The 23,436-nt window shown below is 33.5% G+C and overlaps 1 protein-coding gene across 1 annotated transcript in view; it reads right to left on the bottom strand.

Annotated features, from left to right (window-relative positions):
* Positions 1–19,748: 19,748 nt before the first annotated feature.
* LOC125075072 (homeobox protein DBX1) overlaps positions 19,749–23,436 on the bottom strand; it is a 34,159-nt gene continuing 30,471 nt past the window's right edge. Inside the window, exon 6 of the mRNA XM_047686650.1 lies at positions 19,749–20,099. Coding sequence (XP_047542606.1) covers positions 19,749–20,099 — 351 coding nt within the window. The remainder of the gene's footprint in view (positions 20,100–23,436) is intronic.

The raw sequence follows: 23,436 nt of genomic DNA, 5'->3' as shown, positions 1-23,436 counted from the left end.
TTGCAAGAACATTATCTTATCTGTATTCGTCTTTCATCTTTTATCTTTCCGGGGTTACTGAACCCGGGTTATATTATCTGTGGCGGTACTTTTTTAAAGAAGGGTAAAGATCTAATAGAAAAAATAGTTTTAGTAATATTTTCAATTATCTGCTTAGATACATTAGGAATTTTTTTTATAGAAGTTTTATGAACGTCTCTGTCGCATAAAGTTTAATAAGAGTATAATGATGAATAATATTATTTCTTGAATAATCAAAGACTTATTCAGACTATATTTTCCGTTATTATATTATATATGCGTTTACCATTGCTCGAAAATGTCCTCTGTACCGTATGCAAGCGGAAAGTAGAGGTTATAAGTTTATTTCAATTTCTAGTATTAATATCAAATATTTTTGTATATTCTTCCGTATAAACATTTGCAATATCTTGAATATATTGTGAATTAGCCGGTAAAACACAAATTTCTTAAAATTTTCACGTAATGATGTCCGGGCGATGACGTGGGCGAAGCCGCGTGCTCAGCTAGTTTCAACTAGATATTTATGTTCCAACAAAATATTTTCATCTCAGTAACAATTAATATTGTTTACATTAATTCCGCAACTATCGAGTAACAGTTTGGGGTCATCTCGTAACAATATATTGTAACCAGAGACGATATAAAGTGCTTCGGTAAATAAAGAGGGGGATTCCAATCGTTTATTTTCTTGTCATACGGTTTAAAGATGCTGTTGACGGCTGAGGATTGAAGGCTGGGAATATACATAAGCTTTTAGCATTATATAGTCGAGCCGCGATAGCCTAGTGGTTAGAACGCGTGAATCTTATCCGAACATTAGTGGTTTAATTCATCTGTGTACCTTGTAACTGTGTACTTGTACTTGTAACATTTTCTTCAAAGTAAAAAAAAAAAAATGTCAGTGTGAGCCACGTCTTCCAAGAAGACGCCAAGCTCGAAGTCCAGCGAAGATCTGCTGATGTTCAGTAATAAGATAAAATAACGCCAAAATTTATAAAAGTAAAATGTAAAAAAAGGCACGGGCAACTGTGAGCCCGTGTATGTTGTTAATTAAATAAAAAAAAAAATTTTTCTTCAGTCAATCATAAGTATTGTTGTGTTTCGGTTTGAAGGGTGAGTCATTGTAACTCCAGGCATAAGATAAAACATTATTTATTAGTAAAGAGAAAGAAGAGAAAAAAATACTTATGTAATTATAGAAGGTTATTATATATTTATTAATTAATAATGTGTGAAAGTAACTCTGTCTGTTGCTCTTTCACGGGTAATTATTGAATTTTGATGAAATAAAATACCTACAAGGCAAGCTTGAACCTAAGGAGAAACATTGGAGGTAAAATGGTAGATAAGGTGCTGTACGCAAGTTTTTTGTCACAAACTGAATTTCACGCCGGCGATGACGCGGGTTCGGCTAGTTATATTATATTTTAATTCGAATATTCATTCATATGGAATGGATTAGCAAGTGATTGTAGTGTGACCCTTTTAAACGGTAGAAAAACTAAACAACTAATTGATCTGACTAGGATATTGAACCCAGGAGCTCGAGGTAAAAAGGAAATAAGCTGACTACTAAACTAACCAGTCACTGTATTTAATGTACTCGTATGTACCGAATCCTCCATTTTATCGGACAATATGTAGTAAATAAAAGTCCATTATGTGCGATTCGTGTGTTACTTTGTATCGAAGTGAGTAATTTGCTCGAAACATAATACCTCGCGATTTTGAGAGAAACTGCGCAGGGACGTACTCTAAATGGTTTGATGTTCTTGTTATTGGTGTTTTGTTAGGGATTGGGTTGGCAAGAACGCTCGTTATACTAATTATCAATTTATTATTATTATATCAGGCAGCAGGGTTTAATGTGTTTAAATTTTTCAATTTAAACGAGCTTGTGTTTGCCATGCACGGAACTTGAGGAATCTGTCCTGATAGATTATAAATAGTGCACTTTCTTTTCTTTTTCAGTTCTTTATCCCGTTACTCTTTTCATTCAGAAAACTTGTAATATTCGGGTAGAATTCCAGGACATTCGCATTTCGAAGCACTGCTGTTTATACAATGCCAGGCTGCCAATAGTCAGATTTCAACGCAAGGTCAGGTCAGATCAAGCGACGTACGTACTCTTCAGTTAGTCGACTAGCTTATAATTGGTGGTACCCATTCAAACGAAGCTACAATCCCTATATCACAGATTATACAATTTAACTCTTATAAAGTTTGAAAATTGACCTCGAAGTGTCTTCATAAAAAATACTCCACACAAGATTATACAGATCGTAAAAAAGCATGGAGTTAGTATTTGTTGGTGTAAGTAGGACGTAATATTATAAGGGGAATTAGTCAGACTATCCGAACGTCTTTATGTCAAGCTGTCAGATTGGTTTTAAATTTATTAACTTTTGGCGGGAAGTAAAGCGAAAATCGGTCATGCGTATTTGTTACTCTATTTTGTAATAATATTCGCAAATCAGGAATTAATAAAAGTATTATGTTATTAATAAATATATTCTCGTTATATAGATATATATTAAAAGTAATTTTGTTTTTTATTTAATAATATATTCATTGAATTTAAGTGTCATAACTCCTTATTTTATATTTGAAAAAGAGTCTTCTCCGAACAGGTTTTATATAAGATTCAATAGTATTTTGTAAAATTATATTCGGATTTTACTTTAAAACAAAAGTCAAATATTGCATTTCAAACTCGTCCCCATTTAGTTCACTTACATTCCAAGCTAAGTTAGAAGTATTCCACGGAAGGTATGAGTCATAGAGTTTCCAATATGGCGTCGAAGTCCGTCCCTGTCGACGTCAAGCGGCGTGTTTACAGGCACTACGCTTGTATGTTCACTATTGATGGCTGTTATGCGATGTTGATAGTTTGGATACGGCATTTAATTAATTTTTTACTAATATTGTTATTTATATGGTGTTTATTATCAAGGTTTTCCCTTCTAATAAAACTCAATACTTTTAGCTTGGTCAATAAATACACATTTTATTAAACGTAATGTTATGCGAAAGTTTGGATGATGATTGAATGGAATTCAATGTTGTACACAGACAGATTACAGTCTGGAATAGCACTTGCAACCTCTCTTTACATGCGGGTGAGTCAAGGTGTAGTTTCAGCGTGTAGGGGAGTTTTAAACGGTACGGTATGATATATAAACTGTGGCAATTTTTAATTTAATTTAAATCTTGTTAACTGATGATTGGTGGGCTGATAACATAGTGCAAGTGGCTGGAAAACACTGGATGAATATAGCTTGCAATAGAGACCAATGGCGAACTCTGGAGGAGACCTTCACCTTCGAGACGAGGTGTTCTTCTTAGTTATACATATATGATTAAAAATTTAATTCTTGAAAAAAAAAAATAACAAGATTCTTAGAAAATAAGAATATACTTAAGAATATTTAATTTTCATAGTTTTTTTTTTATAATTAAGCAAGTAGTATAAGGCTTTTTATTTTATTTTATTATTTATTATTATAAACGATGATTCAAAAGTACTTTATGAGCTTAGAATTATTTTCGTATTAAATTGAAGAGCGAAACTCGAGACGAGATAATTACCGTCGGTGAAAACGATCCTGTAGCCTCTGATTCGTATATCCATCGATGTATTTTTCTATAGCAACTGTCAACTAAGGTCAAATCCACTCATAGACATTGACGACGAAACGCAACGACACTGATCATAGGTGGTAGGCGGTAGAATCAAAATCAAAAGACAATTTAACTATGAAGCAATTTCAAAAGGTCGAGTTACAGTGTTGAATTAATGTAAAGCTACCACCGGTTCGGCAAGTTGATTCTACCTGATCTGATTGAGTTTCTTGCCGGGGTATAAAACTCAGTAGACGGAATATTTGTTGGGTGTACGGTACCGATGCAGATGCTTGTATAAAATACACGAAGTGAGGCAGTAGATAAGGAAACCACAAAACCCTGTCTTTCGAAACGTTATCTTTCGAAGATTTATAATATTTTGTTTTCTTATAATACTTCATTAATGTCAACTATTTAATTGAAGACAAACATGTGGTCTGATGCTAAAAGTACAATTTTGAGTAAAACACGAACCATATTTTGCAATTTGCCAAATCATTAATAAAATATATATCCATTAAAGACAAATAAGCTTAACATTACTAGAAGTAGAAATAAATATCCCACTGCTGGGCTAATGTCTCCAGAGCCTTTAAGGAGGACGTTTGCAGTTTAATCTACTGCGCTGCTCCAATGCGGGTTGATGAATAAGATAGAATTGAAATTAGACACATGCAGGTTTCCTCGCGATGTTTTCCTACACCTAGTAAGAGATGAGCACATGGAAATTCAATGGTGTTTGTCTGAGTTTCAACCCGCAGTCATCACAATATAACGCAAAGTGGCATATGTCATATCAAGTAACTGACATCACACTGTTTCTCCTCTGATTTTCAAAAGTAAGTGTTCTTGATATTGGTCGTTTTAGCACTGGGACACGGGAATATCCTACGTTCGATTACCTTCGCACATCGTTGTGGAGTTGTGACGTAACACACTTTAAACAAACATTCAATTTATCATAAGATGTAATACGACTAAGAAATACAAGACATAAAATATATGGATATATTGTATGTGATTCATATATAAATTATTTAATTTAAATTGCAAGAGTTTAGCAACTTTATACGAATTAGAAGATAGTTTGATTATGTTTACTACTTTAATGAATAACGGAAAATATCAAACCTGCTAGGTAAGTATTGAAATTAATAATTTGTATGAATTTTACTTAGGTACCACTTTCTCATCAGATATTCTACCGCCATATACAGTGGCGTAGCTATCAAAAGGCCAGGTGGTGCAGTGCACCAGGGCCCCGGAGCTTAGGGGGCCCTCTGACCTAAACTTTGAAAAGAGTTTGTTTTTTCCTATCTATAACTTTGAAGGCCAATATAAGATAAAGAGAGGATGGAATGAGGGGGTGAGGGCCCAATTGTTTTCCTATGCACCGGGGCTCTTGCACACCTAGCTATGCCACTGGCCATATAACCGTACTCAGTATTGTTGTGTTCCGGTTTGAAGGGTGAGTGAGTCAGTGTAACTACAGGCACAAGGGACATAACATCTTAGTTCTCAATGCAGGTGGCGCATTAGCGATATAAGGAATGGTTAATATTTCTTACAGCGCTATTGTCTATTGGCCCTGGTGACCACTTACCATCAGGTAGCCCATATTCTCGTCCGCCAATTTAAGCCATAAAAAATGATAATTTAATATGACTAGGAACACCGCATTGCTTGAAGCACACACATGTCACAACACAGATGCTCTATGTGGTAAGGAGGTGAGCTGTTTCCGATTACATGATCTTTCTTGTCCGAGGAGTTCAGATAGGCTTTTCTACCAGGGTACTCTAAATGACACAACAGAAAGGGCTCTTGCCACCATCGACGTTCCTGCTCTTATTGAGCACCGTGAAATTAGTCGTGATGGCAAGAGACCTGATGTACGGACACTGGTACCCTGGGAACGAGGACAGGCCTTAGTGTGGGACGCTACATGCGTTGAAACGTGGGCCCCGTCTTATATCAAGGAAATAATGTTAAGAGCGGGAACCGCCACGAAAAAATCTGTCGCTTTTATTCCAAATAAGTTTTTTTCACATTTGCTGTTGAAACACTTGGACCTTGGAGTACTGGTGCAAAAACCTTCATTAAAAATATAACACCTCGCCTTATTACATCCACTGGTGACAGGAGGGCGGCTTAATTTTTTGCTCAGAGGTTTGGAATTGGGATTCAAATGCAGTTGCTAGCATTCTTGCTACCATTCCAAGCGCTCATGATTTGTACAGTAACATTTTTTTATTTGTATATAATTAAGGCCTTAATGTTAATAATTCTTATGATAACAGATACATATGTATATTTAATTAGGACACAATAAATATAGTGTGGTTTAAGAACAGTAAGACCACAGATAATTTATAAAAATGTTTTATTATATTTACATTTTTTACATTAACAGCCTGTAAATTTCCCACTGCTGGGCTAAGGCCTCCTTTCCCTTTGAGAAGAAGGTTTGAAGGATATTCTACACCACGCTGCTCCAATGAGGGTTGGTGGAATACACATTTGGCAGAATTTAGTTGAAATTAGACATGTTTCCTCACGATGTTTTTCTTCAACGCCGATCACGAGATGAAGTATAAACACAAATTAAGCACATGAAAATTCAGTGGTGCTTGTCTGGGTTGAACCTGCAATCATCGGTAAAGATGTACGCGTTCTAACCACTGGGCCATCTTGACTCTTAATTATATTTAAATTAGTTATATATTTTACGATAATTATTAGCCTTAAAATAGTTGGCACGCTTCAAGCTATGATGGTAGAGTTCTCGTACCAATGACATTGACACGTACCGTCAAACAACATTATGAATTATTTTTGTTTTCACTTTGTAAACTTTTATGTAAATACGTTGAGCGTAATCAAATTAAGTTGGGAATATTTTTGTGATTGTTCTTATATGTTGCCTTAATAATCATTTATATTTATCTAATTATTTATTATTGTGTTGTTTTAGGTTATGGGTTAACAAATAATCTACTACTATTATGCCTTCAAACTTAAATTGAACTTGAAATCTCGACTCGAAATTGTTTACGTAACCTGCCGCCATTTCATCCACCCTATGTTAATCCTGTGCTTATATTTCGCCTTGAATGAGTGAACCGTGATACCGGAAGTCGGAGTAGACTGGAAGGGCCACGCCATCAAGCGCTATGGCTTCAGGACCGGAGAGACCACCGAAATCGCAGAACATATATTCAGTCTTCGTTCTACTGATTTTCAAGCCAACATTCTCCAGTTTCTGTTGCCAGTCTTCCAATCTGCTTTGGATCTCAGGTCCATCTTCACCAACCAGTACAAAATCGTCGGCAAAAAGCATGCAGCAGGGTGCCTCCTCCTGTTCGCCGTTAGAGCGACCATAATCAGCAGGAAGAGGTGAGGACAGGTAAAAATATCACAACATATGAAGAATAACAGTGAATATAAAAAATTTTTTAAAAAATAAACAATCCAAATTTCTCGCGAGTAAAACTTCGGGCTCAGCAATTATACTCAGATGTGTTTGAAGGACGTTATTGTTGTTTTTTTAATACGTTCACACGCAACACGTGTAATTGTAACAAAATGGCGTTAGAGACATACCTGTTGGGATTAACTTTGAAAAAAGTTTTAATCCAAAAAGGCTTTATAGGGCCACACGCAACTCAGTTATCATGTCTTTAAAAAATACGCGTATGTTTGTACGTTGCACATATATAAACAATGAGGTTTTATTTGTTAGTAGTTATATTATCAATCTCTATCAGATCGAAGACATATGCTTGACAACCTTTTTCTATTTAAACTTGTAAGAGGTGTATTTGAGTCCGAATGGTTATTGACCCAAATCGACTTTGCCATACCATCAAGACTACCTAGATCAAAGAATGTTTCATTATTTCATGAAAAACTTTGTAAAACCAACCTGGGTCAAAATGCGCCACTTAATAGAATGATACGATCTCACAAAACATTATGCTCACTTAAAACTTTATAAATTTAAGAAAACCATAAAACTTAAATTTCTTCATTCTTCTATAAATGGTTAATTAATTATTGTAATAACTAAAAAACACATTCTTATATTTTTGTTCGAGTACATATACTAACTTTTATTTAAAAAAAATTTTTGTTGCTCACTAAACTATTAGTACTAAGTATTATGTTGTTGTCTTATTAGAATGCAGTGTTGCTTATAATTAGGGCATCATTTAGTCTAGATCTTCTTTTGTTTATTAGCATGTACAATTGTAAGAATGTATGCTCTGTTAGCGACCTATGTAATAAATAAATAAATAAATTATTAATATTTAATAGAACCTGTGAACGTTGGCGCAAAAAGTATTTTTTTAAAATGACTCTTGGTTATACTCAAAGGCTGGACATTATTGGCCATCTTCTATTTGTTTTATAGAATTTAAATACTTAGAGATATGTTAATAATGTATCTATTTTAATTACAGTTGGAAACGTCCGCTCAGAGAAGATTTATAGCACTCAGCTTATGTCAGCAGCTTAAATGCCGCCGCGGGGTCTCGAGATCCAACGCTGATTTTCAGTGGCCGTCTTACAATGATTGCCTACGACCGAAAGTTTAAAAGTTAAACCAATTTATTTTAAACTAAATTAATAAATTTGTTCCAAGCCATCAAGTCTATCTCTTATTCTATATTAAATTAAAAAAAAAAATAGAACAATATATATTAAAGACCAACATGTTTCACAAATATATCGGCATAGTTGTCAGTATGTGTATGTATTTATTGCCGGTTTAATTTTCAAAACGATAAAAATAAATCATTATTATACTAAATTAAACAAGGTCAATTTAAACACAGACTTTTAGGAGTGTAGATTTTTTTTTTTTAAGAAAACATTTGTAATTAATATGTATTACATAAATTATCACATAATCAAAGACAATTATTATCGTTGTGAAGCTCAAAATATTTTATAATATAATATTTACTTATTAAATAAAATGGTAGAAGCAAGGCAATATGAATACACTAGTATAAATTTCAAGCTCCAAAAAAGTCACCCCTTCTTATTAAAAAAAAGGAATAAACGCATGAACGCACCCAAAAAAAAGAACAATGGCTGACAATATGGCTGGCTAATTTGACATTAAAAAACGCGCCAATTCAATTGTCAGATAATTTATCGATGTTTTGATAATAAACGTTTTGAAACTAATGATGGGCCTTTTTAAATTCATTCTCTCGTATTTAGAAGCTATAAATAATATTTATTTCACGCAACAGTTAATTTTAAAGATTAAAATGTTAATGTTTACGAATTGTCGTTGTTAACTCATATGAAGACTTGTTTTGTATTTTTTTATCTGTGCCTGTTTTGTAAGAAATTAATTTGTCAAATTAACAGGCCATGCATGTTGAGGACATTTTATTCAGCTTAAAAATATGTCGTAATGTCTTAGGTAAGCTAAGTTTCTTGCAAGTCGTTCTTGATAGAGCCCTTTAAATAAATATGTCAAACAATAGTTAAATAGTTCATGTACTTTTATTATTAAGAAACGTTGGCCTGTTATCGAAATCGGAAGCATTTCTTTAAATAAAATTCTATTTTACTGGTTAGTATTTATTTCTTTTATGTATTATTTAAATACTTCACAATATTAATATATAAGTAAAAATATTTAGATATCTGTATGTTGAGTAAAGTAAATCGAGAAATATGCTTCGGACTTTCATTTGTAAATTTTTTAGTGTTGATATAATTATCAATTCATAATTTAACATTATGCAAATTATATAACTATAACTAAACAATTTTTAAACGTTTATTGAAAAATTATTTATTAGTTAATATTAGAAGATATAATTAAGAAGGATGTCTATTTCAGTTCTTTTTTTTTTATTTGCTAAAATTATACACACGAAAGTAACTGTTATGCTTTCAAGATTAAGATACTCAACAGATTTTTGATACGGAGTAGGCCTAAGCCACAAGAAAGGACATAGGCTACTTTTTTTTTAATTTAATACGGTCAAAGGTTTGTGTGCTATAAAACTTCATAAATTTCAAGCGGGTAAAGCCCCTTTAATGGGTGCTAAATAAGGCAAATTAATTATTTAAATAAAATTAAGTGTATAATTATAATGATTAATGTTTTATCATTTTTGTGTCACTAAATAATACAGTAAAAAAATATTACAAATTACAAAACAATTACAGATAATAGATACACAAGTTTATAGAATGTTTATTTTAAAAGGTGACAAGTAACAGAAAGGGTTTTTACTTTACGATATTTTAATATAACATCTGTGGGGTCGTAACTCAGGGAATTCAATACGTAAGTATTGATCAGTAATATTTATAACGGATTTCCGGACGATTAGTTTATTTATTGATTTTGTGATAATAAATCGTTAAAATATTTTTATTTAATATTTTGAGATATATTGATAAAAATTCTCTGTTTTGGTACAATAAAAATAATCTTCAACTAAGTCTTGAAATAGTTTTTAAAAAAGAAAAAAATAAAGATTGTCAATTTTAGCAATAGAAATAGCATTTGATTTTTTTTATGTTAAAAGGTTGATAAGTATAATGCCTCCTATATCTACCTATAAAGCTTAGTTTGATTAATTTGAATATTTTTTAATAGAGTTATATATAATTATAGCTACTTATTTTTAATAAAACACTATTTTAATTTGTTTATACAGTTTTTTTTATATGACCATTTCAACTTTCTGATTTTTATTCGTCGAAACGAAAATTTCTGAATTCGTTTAATCCGCCATTTTGCGAAGGCTGAAAAAGGTGGGAAAAAAACGTAAAACAACAGAACGCTACAAAATAGCAGCTGCCTGAAGCAGCCTCTCGCTTTGATTGAGCCTCCCGCCTATTTCAAATTTCGAACGGTTTTGACACGCCACGGGAGAAGTTCAGGTGTCGAGCGAATATAATTTTTTAAAAGTTTTAAAATGGAACGCATATTTTTTTTCTGTATATCGGTATATTTGCAGAGACAAAAAACCTTGTATTTATTTGATATATGTTAACAATAATAATGAAGACGATACTAAAAATTAATTTAATATTAGTAACACACAATTAAAAGAAACTTTGGATGCATGTTATTTGCTGCGACTTTGCAATTGTTCGTTTAGTGTGGATTTCCGAAACGTTTTTATGTTTTATAATTAATTATCCAAAAAAATATCTAATTGAGCATTTTTTTGCCGGTTCTTTACAGGTCTGAGGTGCTTTTCTCCGAACCGGTAGTTGATTATTGACACTCAATTATCAAGTTTAACGCATAAAATATATTGAATAAAGATTTTCATTTCGGCTGCTATGAAATAATCTTAGCGACTAATCGTTAAAATAAAAAAAAAGACTGCTATGTCGTCGACTTATTTAGTAAAAAAAAGTCTAGAGATAAAACATTAATTGTAGCACGAAGAGCAGGTCACATCGACAACAATGATAATTTCTTTAGGGGAGTTATTTTATTTTGTCTCGTAATAATTACCAACGATTTTATGTAGCGTAAACTAATTTAGAGCGTTTAAACTAGTTCTCGTTACAATAAAACACGTTACACTGTAGCAGACGCGTATGTGTGCGTTATATCTTATTGTTGTCAGTGGCTAAATCAATATTTTATGTATGTTAATTTTGTGATGCCTTCTGGTGGTGGAAGAGCCCCAAAATACATTTTAGTTTTGTAGTTGAGTTTTATATATGTGTTTGGATCGAGGTTCTTTTACGCGGCTAAGTCCCGTGATGAGAAACCTCCTCCTCATAGGGAGGGTTTGGCCCAGAAGTGGGCAAGTTTTTTTATAACATAAATTTGATATCTTTTTGACAATTATTGTCCTATTTTGTTGATTTATTTATTACATAATATATAGCGATCGCAATTTCGTTCTAACTACCCGTTTTATGACAGGCTAAATGTTCTATTTAAAAAATGCTAATATCTTTACTTCTATAGCGCGGAAACGTCACTATGACTTCTTTCTTCCTAGTCGTTTCCTCATTACTGAGGGTCATGACCACTATACGTGTGGCTAACCTGTACACTTTGCATTACCTTTTAATAGGCATTCCTATTCTGTGCCATTCGTAGGCAAGCCTGGGCACTTGATCCTGTAGACGCCTAGTGTCGATCCACCGGGTCGGCGCTCTTCCTCTACATCTCTTCCCCTCCACTACACTTTACATATACAGGAGTGGTTTAGAGACGCGGGGCCCCTTTAAATGCTAGATAATGCTAATTACCACTATTGCGTATATCAGCACTTGTCAATCGTGCACTTAAATACAGGTTTAACTGTATGCTGATTAAATGCAATAATGATTGATGGAAAAGATTAAAAACTGAGTTTTTTTGCCGCTTGTTGTCGGTAGAAACAACTTAATGACCTAATAAGCTTTTCTTCGACATGATTTTAAATTGTTCTTTTTTATCTTTAATCTTTGGAGACACTTTTATTTATAAATATATAAGGCATATAATTCGTTAAAAGGTTAATTCGTTGAGTGAATAGGTATTTATTTTATAATCTGTTTAGAAATATGACATCTGATTTTCCTGTCAATTTTTTTCATGACGCAGTTTAGAACTGGGGGGTGGGTCTCCGTTACAAATAAACAATGTAACAAAATATTTAACAAACTTATCGTAAAATTAAAATACATAAGCAGCCTCTTAATTTCCAACTGCTGGGCCTCCTCTCCTTCTGAGGAGAAGGTTTGGAGCATATTACCACGCTGCTCCAATGCGGGTTGGTGGAATACACATGTGGCAGAATTTCGTTGAAATTAGACACATGCAGGTTTCCTCACGATGTTTTCCTTTACCGCCGAGCGCGAGATGAATTATATACACAAATTTAGCACATGAAAATTCAGTGGTGCTTGTCTGGGCTTGAACCCGAAATTATCGATTAAGATGCACGCGTTCTAACCACTGGGCCACCTAGGCTCTTCGAATTATCAATTATTTAAATATATGTCAAAGATACTATCTCCATTATTCAAAACACTATTGGCTGCTGCAGTTAGATGAGTGTAATTCACTTATCAACCTCTCGTCTACCCGTCTCGCTCGCACAGCAGATGTCACGTCAGGCACGTGCAGGTCACGTGTCCACTTGGCGGGATTTTCCAAACATGTGCGTTTATTTTATTGACAGAAATTATCGTGTTCGCTATGGACTGATTTATTTTATGACTAGATTTAAGGATTATTTTTTTATTTAGTTGAATTAAACGTAAGTAAAGTCAGTCAGCCGTGATGGCCCAGTGGTTAGAACGCGTACGTTAAGATGCACCGATGATTTCGGGTTTAAACTCAGATTTGTGTTTATAATTCATCTCGTGCTCGGCGGTTTTTATTGAGATAAACTCTGTTATTAGAATGGGAGTTTCTAGCCGGTTCTTCTCGGTAAAATCTACTTTCTGAACCGGTGATTACATATAGTTCAACACTGTATCATGACGATTCAAAAGTGCTTTTATGAGCCTACATGATTAAAGAATATTTTGGTTTTATATATATATATATATATATATACCAGAGCGCTACTCAGGGACGGATTATCCATTAGGCAGTGTAGGCAACTGATGGGGCTCTGGCCGGTGCTAAAATTTATTTAATAAAGATGTATATTTCAGGAAATCAAATCCCTATAAATCTTATAAATGCGAAAGTAACTCTGTTACCTCTTCACGCTTAAACCGCTGAAACTATTTAGATGAAATTAAGTATTTTGATAGTTTGAGTTCAGGGCTAGGATATTGGCTTATACTTCGAAAGTGGAAGTGGAAGATACTGGAAAGGTACAATGGGAAGGCACTGTGACAAATATTGACCATAGTTTACATCGTCAATGCGCCACAAACTATGGCGACTAAGATGATATGTCCGTTCGCCTGAATTACTGTTTGACAGTAAATATGTGGTGGTGGTACCTTTCCATAGAGGCTCGCCCTACAACCTAGAAAAGTAGTCTAATTGGCAATAGTCAGGAGATTGTATTGTCTATCGTCAATATTGATCGTAATTTATTCATATAGACAGTTGTAGGGTTCGGGGCTGAGATCGGGTATGACTTACGGGAGTGCTCAAGTGCTCAAGTCCCGGACTCACAGCCGGTTTAAGCTCGAGGACTGCCTAAATAACAATTGAGTCTCAGTTATCGATTTACGATACTCATGTCACTGTAGATATTATTTACATATAGCCCATTTCAATTGAAGTAGGAATAAAGAAAAACAAACCTTAGATTTACGTTTTTCATGCGATTTTCTTGGTGTTAGGGCTTTGTGCAAGCCCGCCTGGGTAGGTACCACCCACTCAACAGACATTCTATCGCCAAAAAGCAGTACTTAGTATTGTTGTTTTCCGGTTTGAAGGGTGAGTGAGCCAGTGTAACTACAGGCACAAGGGACGTAACATCTTAGTTCCCGAGGTTGGTGGCGCATAGGTGATGTAAGAAATGGTTAATATTTCTTACAGCGCCATTACCATCAGGTGGCCCATTTGATCTATCCACCTACAGATATCTTTAAAAAAAAATTGCTAATAACTCAGCTATATTGTGCACTACTAAGAGTTTATCATTAATATATTTTTATTTTTAATACAACACTTAACTAGTAGTTTAGTTTTACTTTCGAAATTCCGATAAAAAATTCGTTCAAAACGCACTTTTTTCGCAAATCCATAGTGAATATCGCGTCAATTTTTGGTCAAATGTTGTTTATTTGGCGCGTCTCCTGTTATGGTTGGTATAGAATATAGTTTATATAATACAAATTAAAATTTATTAATAAATAATTAACTTTGCACATTTAACACACTTATATTTATATTGTATTTTCTTTTTGGGACGAAATTATTTTTCGCTTACAGTAGAGTGAAAAGCGTCATGCTTCCTCCAGACTTTCTCTTTGTCTCTAAATAATATTTAAAGGTCTTTTTTTCATAAAGATTTGTAGTAATCATTTTAATAATTGTGTGTTATTTAAAACATAATATATAGGGAAGACTTTTTCGTTCCAACCAATTTTTATAATGGTTAATTCTTGCTGATAGCTTATTGCTTTTAAATGTTGAAAAAGAGTAACCACTGAGTTTCTTTTCGATTCTTCTCGGCAGAACCTACTAGCGATAGTTTCACTTAATATAGTTATGTAAAAAAAGCCTACATGAATGAAGTATATTTTGATTATAATTTTTTTTATCTGAATAGGAAGCTAATATAATTTTTCTTGTTTCTCTAAATAATAATAATAATGGTCGTGTTTTTTTACTTGTATACAACAATTAATGTATCGGAAATATGTAATTATTTTATTAGTCAGTTCCTAAAACTAATTGCCTTAATTTTTTTTAATTGTGATCAGTGGCGTAGCTATCGTAGGGCCAGGTGGTGCAGTGTACCAGGGCCCCGGAGCTCAGGGGGCCCTCTAACCTAAGCTTTGAATAGAGATGACATATGGATTTAGCCTACTAATGATAAGTTCATCTCAATGTATCCTGTATCCTATTTTTATTCCTATCTATAATTTTGAAGTGCAATATAAATTAAAGGGGGTGAGGGCCCGTTTCTTTTTCTATGCACCGGGGCCCTTATCCACCTAGCTACGCCACTGATTGTGATGTACATAAAGAGACGCTTGTAAATATACACACACATATTGTAGCAAGATTATCGCGCTAGTTGTTCATATTTATTTCAGCCTATTATGAGTGCCTTCGTACCAAAACATACGTGTTGATTTATAAAAAACATTATTTGTTTATTTGGTAACCAGATACAATTTTTTAATTTTTTATATGATATTTTACAAGCGACGCCACAATAACATGCTAGTCTTTCCAAAACATCTCGAGGAGCAATTTATTTAATCTGCCCTAAATAGTGGCGTTTAGATCAAACGCACCCGTGTGCCTGACGTTAGTTCGGTTGGGGCGACACGTGTGGGGCCGTCTGGTGGCCATCGATCCATGATTTTTTGATGTTTCCAAAGCAGTTATAACTCGTGTTATTTGACCTGAGTAAAAATATTCATTATTTAGAAATGATTTTGTAAACTAGTGGCATATCTTGGCTTTCCCGTTAATTTAGCGAATTAATTTCGACATAAATAAAACAAGTGGAATGCAACAGATTTAAACGTTATAAATACAGATATTTGTATAAAAATATATTTAGAGGTGAAGTATTTTCTATTTAAAGCACTGAAAAGTAGAAATTAGTCGTAATGTTAAAAAAACATGGTAATCATGGTATTAAGCGGCTTGTCAGCTCGTTTTTGGTGAGAGTCGCCAAGATTTGGAACGCAAGTCGCAACCTGGGTCTATTTTTCCTGATAAGTTGAACTCTAGAGCCTTTAAGAGTAGAGTGAACAGGTTTCTTTTGGATAGGCGTGTATCACCTTCTTCATCTACACTTTCCATCAGGTGAGATGGAAGACAAACGCCTATTCCATTACAAATTAAAACAAAACATGGTAATCAACATCAGCGTCACCTACACGGTTAAATTAGCTAAAACTATTCTGGTGAGCCCATCGGTATAAAAGATTCATCGAAGCCTGGCTATGATACGAACATACAGGACTTTTATAAATAGTATCTATAAAACAAAGTCACATCGTCGTCTAAGCCGATCTTTTAAGCCGTATTTTTATTATAGTAATCACACATGTATTCCAACCATGAGAGGAGAAAAGCCAAATAAACAACATTTGACAGCAAATTGACGCGATATCATTGGTCGAGAGTTTGATTAGTCTATGATTTTCACTATGGATTTGCGAAAAAATGGCGCTTTGAACGTCGACGATAACAGTTATCGGAATTTTGGAACTAAAATTTTAAATGCAATAGTGTTGTATTTTTTATAAATTTTTATAAATTTGTATAAATAAAGATATATCAATCATAAACTCTTAGTAGTGCACAACATAGCTGAGTTATTAGCAAGTCGCATGAAATACGTAGTAAATTTAAGGCTTGTTTATCTTTTTTCCTACTTCCATTGGAATAGGCTATACTATGGCTCATGGCATTGCGCTACTAACCTTGGGAACTAAGATGTTATTTCCCTGGTGCTTGTAGTTACACTGGTTCAGTCACTTTTCAAACCGGAATACCGAGTACTGCTGTTTGGAGGTAGAATATCTGATAAGCGGGTGGTACCTATGTGGCTTGCACAAAGCCCTACCATCAAGTAACTATAAACATTTCCTAACAAATCGTTATGTTTTATGTAATAATAATATTGACGCAGAATAATTTCTAAATATTTTGATATAACATCATGAATTTAGTATGAAAAAACACCTAAAGGCGTGACCACACGACGAAGGTGCTAAATAAATAACCTTTTCTGCGTCCGACGTGTCGACACCTCGGTATTTATACCGCGTAGAGCCGCCCCTTGGGGGGTGATGTGATATTATTTTCTGACGTTCATTTCAGTAGCTGTCCATTGTTTTTAACTTCATATTGCTCATAAAAAATCTCGGTGATTTTTTTTGTATGAATTATTGTTATATTTAATTATTTTGAGCAATGTAAATGTTTTGACAATAATTTCACTAATTTTTAAGTTTTATCTTAAAATTCTAATATTATAAATGTTAAAGTTTCGTTTCTGAGTTACGCAATATAAATAAAATAGCAATCATTAAAAAAATTGTAAACACATATCTAGCGTAAAGAGGAAGACAGAGAACCTCACCTCTCTCTTCTTCTCTCGAAAAATCTAATAAGTGCGTCTTGTTTGACTAGAAAATACTTTTAAATTATTTTTATTATATATTTTCAGGCAGGTCTAAATTGATATATTACAGATGTCTATGGTTACATTACAACTATGTATGTTTGTATGCGTGTGTGCTCATGTATTGTGTTTGTGTGTAAGGAGCGTTTTGATAAAATTAAAAACGAAAATGGATTTTCAAAATTTATTTTTCACATGGATGACATAAAATTATGTTATGTAATTTTTCAAACTTAATTAATATTTACATATTTGGTGCATTTTAAGTTTATTTTAAAATTCATTTAAACGTGTTTTATTTAGTTTATACAATTATTTGGAATGTTATATAATCATAAATGTAGACAATTTACATACAATAAATATATACTTGTGTACAGTAATACCCAGACTTTTATTGAGAAGTAAATACAAATTGTTTATTCCCGAAATTTTATCTGAAAAAAGGTTTAAAGCAAAGAGCGTTCTCAAACAAATTTAATGTGCAAAGAAAAACTCGATTGTAAAGCTACATCCAGATCGACGCTATGCTCCGGCCACACTTACCAAACGTTAAAGTATTACTGTATAAAGTATTATTTGCAAGAATTAAAAATATATTTTACACTAGAGAATTTATTTTTTTACTTATATTTAATAATGTCATTACTTTATTTTACACTTTATGACCTATATTTACAATTTATTAATTAAAAACATTACAGATAATAAATATTTCATAACTTTTTCGGAATAAATGACCGAAAAAACTAATTCGAAAATGAACCCGTTAGTTAGTTCATTAAACCAGAAAATAAATATATCGGCAAATAGTCCCAGCTTATTCAAAAGACGAGCCAACAAAAACACAACATAGATAGATCACGATATCAGAAAATTTTGGACAAGAGATGAACGGCGAATGTGCGTTGAGAATTTAATGTTGACAATTCAAAAGGCTCGGCTTGGGATTTGAACTCTCGCGAGCTACTGCCTACTCAGCAGGACAAGATCAAGACTGTCTAGTTGATAGCTAACAGGGTCTCTAGTTCCACTATGGCACTTCTGTGATGAGGATGTTGTCATCGGGAGCCAATCAACGACGCCTAAAATGACGCGGAAAATACTTCCGATTGGTAAAGATTGTTCTCATCCCTCTATCAAAGAATATTGTTAAAATTTAAAAATCAATTTAAAATTTCAATAACGATCCGAAAAGCGAATTCGAATCCGAAAAGCGCATATCGGTGGTTTGCGCTTTTCGGATTTCGGAATTCGGGAGGAATCTATCTGAAACTTGTTATAAAAACGTATTTTGATCTTCTTAAACTAGGAAAAACCTCTTCGTTCGGTGTGCATAATCACGTTTAAAAACCTTACCAACCGATTTTTCATATTAAATATAGTTTTTGCGTAAATTTTGCGGTATGATATTCGTGATAAGGAGGTCAAAATACTAGACATACTATTCAAATATTCAATAACGTAAAAAGTCACACCAAACGCGGAAACATTATATATTCAACTATTAGCCATTTATGAAATTGTTGCTTTGAAGTTAGTGTTAAACAATTATAATATATATATATATATATACATACACACACATACGCACGGCGACGTTTACATATTCCATAATTTATGTTAAAAATTACAAAGATCGATTATATTATGTAAATGTTTTGTAAAGTTTTATTTGTCGAACCATGCGGTAATGTCTTGTAGAAAATTAAAAAGGATCGTAATTTATGTTATTTTGGTTAATTTTAAATAATACCAGCATAGGATTTAAGATTAGCTTGTATGCGCCGTTTTTTGTGTTCATTTCAGTGGTTCTTGATGTTTTTGCAGTCGGGAACACTGAGGTATGATTTTTTGTAGTGTGTAACACCTGTGTTATTTGGAGGTTAATGGTGGCTGTTTTTAATTTGAATATAGAAGAAGATGGAAGAAAAAAACAAAAAACGATGTCGCTTTCCTAAAAAATTGAAGAGAAAATAATATACGTTCGGTTACTAAAATTTAAGGGAATGGTTAATGATAAAGCACGTAATTGGTAGATACGACTTTTTGAAATTACATTAGCGATATCTTATTAGACGCGTCTGTTAATTTTCAAAGGTTATGGTATTATTATTTTACCGTTTTTGTTAATATGAAGAGACCCATTTTCTTTTGTTGTAGCAACAGCTTCTTGTGTCTACGTTTTTGTGAAAACTGGGTATGGCTTTTGTTAGTGTTACCAGACAACATTTTGTCAACCACTGACTGAATGCATTAAAATTTACACTTGATATAATTAGGCAATTAATCTATGGCATTAATTACAAATGATGAAACACGTCATGTTACATTGATCTCCTCGTCGGAAGCGCTGGCGTCGCTTTCGTAGTCGTCCTCCTCCATGTTCGTGAAAACGTTTTCCCGCGCAAATAAACCGCCCGCGGCCATTTTGTCGTCGTAGCGATAATCGTTTTGACAGTTCGAAGTTGAAGTGTACATTTTGTTTTTGATTTCGTCGTCTTCGTTCGAAACTGGAGACATTTTGGGCTTGTCGGCTTCAGCGTCGGATAGGTCGGGGTGGGGGTTGTTTTTGTTGGGTAACGTCTGTTCCCTCGAGCCGCCTGACGCGAGGAGTTCTCGCTCTTTCGAGTTGCGCCACTTCATGCGACGGTTTTGGAACCAGATTTTTACCTGTAAAAAAACACAATGATTTAATAAATAGATCGAAGAGCCATGGTGAGCTGGTTAAAAGAATTAAATTTAACCGATGGTTCTGAGATTAAGCCTGGAGATGGAAAACATCGTGAGAAAACCTACATGTGGCGGATGAAAATCTGCCACCAATTTCGACCACGCGACAATTCTCCAGTGACTAGACAATGGGCTAGTCGCTCGCTAGTCACGCAATACATATATTGCTTACTCTGATTATCTGATAGGAAGACAATCCTACACGGCTGAAGAGCTATCGCGTGCGAGATGAACCGACTTCCTAATTTTCGTTGCTTTTGAGAATATCATGACTCAAAAAACATCATAACTTTTATTGACTTAAGTCGTAATCTGAATTACTTTTAGCTTAAACAGATCTGATTCTAAACCAACGTAACAGATTCTGAATATTGTAAAGTTGTAACAAAAAAAAATGCTCTTAAGTACTACTCTAAAAAGTATTATTTATATATAAAACTCGAGCCTTAAAAATTCTTCTTGTATTGTACACCCATAAGGAGATATTTTTTTCTAATTTAAATAGGACCAAAAGGAAATTAAACACCCCGAAAAAAAAATTATACCAAATCTGTTAAAAATAACGGTAGGTGATAAACAGTAGAAATATTCAACCGAATTGAGAACCTCCATATTTTTTGTTCAAATACGTAGTATCAACTACCAGATGTCAACTGTCATATATAATATTTTTTTTTTTATAAATGAATATTAACAAAAACCAACGCGTGCGTGATTCGGATAAAATATAAAAAAAACCATCATTATCGTTAAATTTATGAATTATCATCAAAGGGGCAGTTTTTATAACATCGATTCCTCATTTTCTGGTTATTTTTGTGAAATCTAACAGTTTCGGAGTGTATTGTGTGGGTGACGCTTTATTGATGGCGGGGCGTGGCCGCGCGGGTCTTTGATATGTGACTTGTATATTTATAGCGAAATGAGACTAATATTTTCTAGTAAAAGTTCGTGCATTATAACTAAAATCACAATAAATAAATATAAACCATAAACTAAAATTACGTTGTCATCGTTCCTAAATTACTTAATTAAAAAAGTGTATTCATATTCGTCAGTAAGTAAATATTTTTTATCTGTTGAAAATAAGAGTCGAGAGACTACACTAAAGAAACAATTAGGTAAATGTTGTTCAGACTGACACATTTCAACGCTCTTCGGAAGCATATTCTCGACTCGCATTTTTATTTATTTTTTGTCCGAATCGAAAATTCCTTTGCTTATAATAATTATAATATATATTTTTTAAGATTCATTATATATGATATCATAATAGAACCGTTATTTCGAACCAAACAATTACAAGAGAAACATTATCAAAAGCCAAAAATCTAGCATAAAAATCTACACGAAATCAAAATGACAAATCACTCTCACCGAACGGAACCAATCAGTTATTGATCGATTTTGAAATTCGAACGAGTCGTTTGTCACTTTTGATTGTCGAATGTTTTTTTTGGCGCGAATATCTGATAATTGAAACGTGAGACAGATTATACATGGATGTCTAATTTGACATTATCTTGATAATGATATCGGATCATTTAAAAAAAAAAACTCTTTAAGTTTCACGTGGAAAATATTGAACGTGTGATTTGTTCTTATTTCAAAATAATCGAACTAATAGGATATAGCTTTTTGAATCGGCAATATTTAAACTCTACCAAAGCAGAAAGCATGCAGTCTTATTCTATAAAGCAGCTTTATTCTATATGTTGGATTAATTTGTGAGACCTTTATATGTATGCAATTTGGATGTATTTGAAAGGGTCTGGGTGGTTTAGATAGGACCCGGTTGGTGCTGCAATTGAGAAGTAAATAAAGCTCTTAAAGTCGCGACCTACTACGTAGTGGGGCAGCGTGGTGAGCGTTTGCCCAGGTAGGATCATTTATGGGCTGTTATTATAAGATGTATTTCTTGGTTAATATGAGGTATGTCATCCCCAAGGTATGTCAGAAACGATGAAATACATCGTGACACTAGGACGCCCACCGCCGCCAACTCGCACGCAAGATGTTCGCAAGGGCGGATAACAGCGCGTGAGGACACTTACTTACTTAAAAATACAACATTCAATGACCTAGAACTTACAGCAGCCCCATAATTCAATTGACCAAGCAAATGTACTTAAATTATAGTCCATATATAGCAGAGAATTATGCCGGTTCTTCTCAGTGGAATTAAAATTAATCCAGCACTTTACTTGCTACATAAATGTATATGGAAACGATTGTAAAGCGCTTACGTCGCTACACACTATAAAAGAAAATTCCTCCGCTGGGTCTGTTTGATTAAACGCGACCAAATCAAAAACTACTGAACGGATATTCATGAGATTTCCTCTAATGGACGGAGTGATTCATGAGGCAGGTAGGCTGAGACATAACGACGATAGAGGTAAATGTATTTTTGACTTCCAAGACACAGGTTATCCTAGCTTGGTAGTCCATAGAATTATTTTGCGTATCAACTATAATTTGGCCTTTAAATTATGATTGTGTTTTTTCTTAATAAATTATTATTATTATTTATTTATTTTACTTTTAAACTGCTCTCGATTTATCGAGATTATATTTTCCGTTTTTGCGGTATTTTGGCCAAACAAAAAACGATTAGGACATCCTTATCATTGGATAAGAATCTCCATGTGATTACGGTTAAACGTCTTATTTACACCCTTATTACGTAGAAGCTTATCTTGGAATATCGCTTAAAACCGCATGTAGCTCGCACGAGTATGCCGCTCACTCCAATACCTAAAGACCCTCCTTGACCGACACGTACTCGCACATTTAGCGACAATACGCCAGATGACGCGACCCTTTCTGATTCTGACTTGCGTTAGTGATGGGGTTCTAGTCGATGAGTCGTTGATTAAATATGTCGATGTTTTATTAATTTCCTTCGAAATAAGCAAACGTTTCAATCGACTTGATAAGTTGAAATTATGTTATATTAAAGGGAAAATTCGTAAAAGAAAATACCATGAAATAAACTCAGCGGTTTTTGATAATTTTGTAATTGCTTTTTTTTCATATGACAGTGAAATAGGCAGATAGTTAAGTTATACACTAATTAAGAAATTGCAAAACGTTTTTGTCTTATTTGTAACGAAATACGAACTCGAATTTAAATAAATACTTTCACGATGTAGGAAATGTTTTAGTTAAATAGAGGATCAGTTAACATCAAGTTCTTTTGTACGTCGCTCTCCTCGCTAAAGTAATTTAAAAATAAACGTATTAAATCAAAATTCGCTTTATAATGATCTAGCTT

Source organism: Vanessa atalanta, chromosome 29 (assembly GCF_905147765.1).
Source record: "Vanessa atalanta chromosome 29, ilVanAtal1.2, whole genome shotgun sequence".
Taxonomy (NCBI): domain Eukaryota; kingdom Metazoa; phylum Arthropoda; class Insecta; order Lepidoptera; family Nymphalidae; genus Vanessa; species Vanessa atalanta.
Note: the sequence above shows the minus strand (reverse complement) of the source record. Positions and strands in the feature narration are given on the sequence as shown.